The sequence below is a fragment of the Gossypium hirsutum genome, chromosome A12 (assembly GCF_007990345.1).
Source record: "Gossypium hirsutum isolate 1008001.06 chromosome A12, Gossypium_hirsutum_v2.1, whole genome shotgun sequence".
Classification (NCBI taxonomy): Eukaryota; Viridiplantae; Streptophyta; class Magnoliopsida; order Malvales; family Malvaceae; genus Gossypium; species Gossypium hirsutum.
In genome coordinates, this window is record NC_053435.1 from 84,480,132 (window position 1) to 84,483,210 (window position 3,079).

A 3,079-nucleotide genomic window follows, 5' to 3' on the forward strand; every position below is an offset into this window, starting at 1 on the left:
GGAATCACGTAATGGCTTATCTCACACACAGTCTCCTGGTTATTCTTTATGCTACATGTAAGGTATTTGATCTTTCACTTTCACATTCATCACCAATTTTTTTGCTTTTTTAAATCAGTGATTAATCTTTGCAAACAGTATATTCTTAACAGTGACAAATTCACATGGCCAGCAAACATACAACCACAAAGGAACACTGTGGATAGCGATGTTTGATATCGAAATCGATAAGCTCCATGATATTCAGAATAAAAGAATCATGCCCCCATACTGTATGTATGTTCATCATATAAACGGCTTTCATAGTTTCATTTCCCTGTAACACACAATACACTGAATCTCCACCCTTTTACCATTCAATTCAATGAACCAAATCTATGATATAAATGCAACAACAGTGAAGTTATTTATGCTAACCAAAATTTTGCATTTGTAGGCCTAATCTGTTCCTCATTAATTATTCACTTAAGAACTCTAGCCCTCAAAATCTCGATTGCGGTACTTTCAATGGGAATCAATGCACCTTCCTTCAACAACAAAAACAAGAGATACAGGAGAAAACGAAGGGTCAGAAGGATTAAAAAAGAAAGACCCAAATTTCCTTGGTGTATATATAATCTCAACCTATACCCAGAATTTCACCCCCCCAAAAAAAAAACCGTAATCATTTCAAAAAGTAAAAACCGAGTTACAATAATATCCATACCAGTGAACTAATCATTTCATCTACACCTCTTTCCACCCCTAGTCAGTGTGACAGAATTACATATAAAAGTAATTGAGTGTTCTAATGATCTACTCTTCTTTCAGCATATGAGAAGGTATAATGTCTTGAAGAAGGCCATGGTCTTTAAGCAAAGACTGCCCCGAGGTGCAAAGACGCCTCTCGTGAAGAAAACTCGAGTCAATGGAGGGACCATTATGACCAAAGTTCAAAGAAGACGAGCTATTGGCAAATGGATGTTGATGCTGCTGCTGCTGCTGCTGCTGCTGGTAGTAGTAGTGAGACTGAGTATTCCTTTGCATTGGCACACTGAAAGCTGCTGCGGCTCCGGCGGAGATGCCGGAATTTATAGTAGAACCGACGAGATTCGGCCGAGGCATGAGTGGGCTGGGGTGAGTGTGTTGGCCTTCGTAAGTGGTGACCACAATGCTTGGGTCGGTAAAAGATCTCTCCACTCTCTTTTTCACATTACATGAGGTGCTGGTGCAACGATAATAACTCCTGGGGAAATTAAAAAAAACTTAACCCATCAGCCAAATTTGTTGTCTGAAATTGGTGAAAAAGAGAATAAGGGGACAAAAATGGGTTAAAGTGTGAAAAGAAACATTGAAGTAAGTACCTAGGAAAAGGGCTGTTTTTAACAGCTTTTTGGCCGTACTTTCTCCATCTGTACCCATCTTCCAGATGATCAACCTCGCTCTTTGTCATGAACGCGAATCTCGGCTCTCTCTGTCTCTTCTGGTTTGTCTTCTTCACTTTCAACCTACACACCCAAAACCCCATCATAAACATAAAAAACCCATCTTTGTCTTGTGAGAAAAGGGGGTTAAACTTAAAAAAGAACAGAAAGAAAGTATACTCACTGTTTCTTGTTTTTTTGTTGGTCATCTTCTTCTTCTTGGTCGTCTTCTACTTTAACAGGTTCATCATTGATGGCTTCACTCGAAGCTGATGAAACCGAGGAAGAGTAAGGTGTAGCAGGCAGATTAAAACCCTGCTCAGGTGACTCCATCTTGGTCGAAACTGGAACTTGTTGAGCCACATCAAATGAAGGACAGGTAAAGTCTTGAACACCCAACAACTCCATAAACCCTAATGAAAAATTATTATTATCATCTTCACTACATGAATCAAATACACTTTGTAATGGGAAACCATTGCCTGTGTAATCACAAAACGATGAGTTTGAGTTTCCCATTACATAGTCTTCCATTTTTAAAGCCTCTTTTCTCTCCATGAATGTATGCATATAGGTTCAACAAAAAAAGAACTAAGAGAAACTTTGTTTAGTCAGTTTTTGATCTGATTTTATAAGGGCAGGTGAAAGAGAAGAGTTTTAGGTTTAGAAGAAATGGAAGAGAGTATAGGGGAAAATGGCAAACAATATAAATAATGGATGACATATTATTATCATTACCGGAAATTGTAAGTCAAAATTATTGTACGGAGATTCTACAGTGCCGGTTTTCATTCAATGCATGTCGACTATCTTTCATTTCATACGTAGAATTTGACTGAGTTAACCGGTCCACAAGTGTGAACGCAGTTCCGTCTCCACGTGAAGATTCTTATGGCTGTAATTTGTAAAAAAGCACCAAAGTCCCCTGGTTTTTGGCCTTTTGGTGGCCTTGGTTGTATAAAATATAAATATATATATCTTGGTTTAACTACAAAATTGGTTCCTAAATTATACTGCTTTTTTTCACTTGGATACCTAAATGTTTTTTAGTCATTAAGTGAGAATTAAAATATCAATTTCGTCTAATTTTATCCAAAAGATGTATGATGTCCAATAAAGAAATGTCACACATGTCGCATCCTTATCGTGAGTCGAAATTAATAGTTTAGAACCACTTGAATTTTGCTAAAAAATACTTTCAATACCCAAGTGTGAAAATCCATATAATTTGGGGGTGAATATAGCATTTAAACCTTATGGCTTTTGATGTGTTGAGATTTTGAGCATCTAAATTTAAATTTTATCGAATGTATATTTATACATATATGTGGATATATTTTATTTTGATTTTAAGTCTCATTATATACAAATTCTATTTGAATATATTCAAATTATTCATGTATTCGTCTGTGGATTGTAATAATTCAGGAGTTTTGTATATGTTCAAAATCGTATGATGTGAAAGTAAGTATATTTAATAATTTCCATAAAATAAACTGACATTCTTTTGGGTACGTGTATGTATTTCTATGGGGGTGTCAAAACCCTGAAAAACGAAAAATATTATTAAATGGGTACAACGTGTATTAGAGAAAGTGAAACTCGTTTAAGAGGATAAGATAACGTATTGCATATAATATTAGTGTATTTAGTTTAATAATTAATTAATAAAGTGA

The 3,079-nt window shown here is 35.7% G+C and overlaps 1 protein-coding gene across 1 annotated transcript; it reads right to left on the reverse strand.

The window, feature by feature from the left end:
• Positions 1 to 281: 281 nt before the first annotated feature.
• LOC107951301 (WRKY transcription factor 23) lies at positions 282 to 2,279 on the reverse strand. The gene is made up of 3 exons (XM_016886303.2): positions 1,588 to 2,279; positions 1,344 to 1,487; positions 282 to 1,225 (listed from the first exon to the last, which is right to left on the reverse strand). The coding sequence occupies exons 1-3, from the start codon at positions 1,971 to 1,973 to the stop codon at positions 796 to 798; spliced, it is 960 nt and encodes a 319-aa protein (XP_016741792.1). The 5' UTR covers positions 1,974 to 2,279; the 3' UTR covers positions 282 to 795.
• Between the last annotated feature and the right edge of the window lie 800 nt (positions 2,280 to 3,079).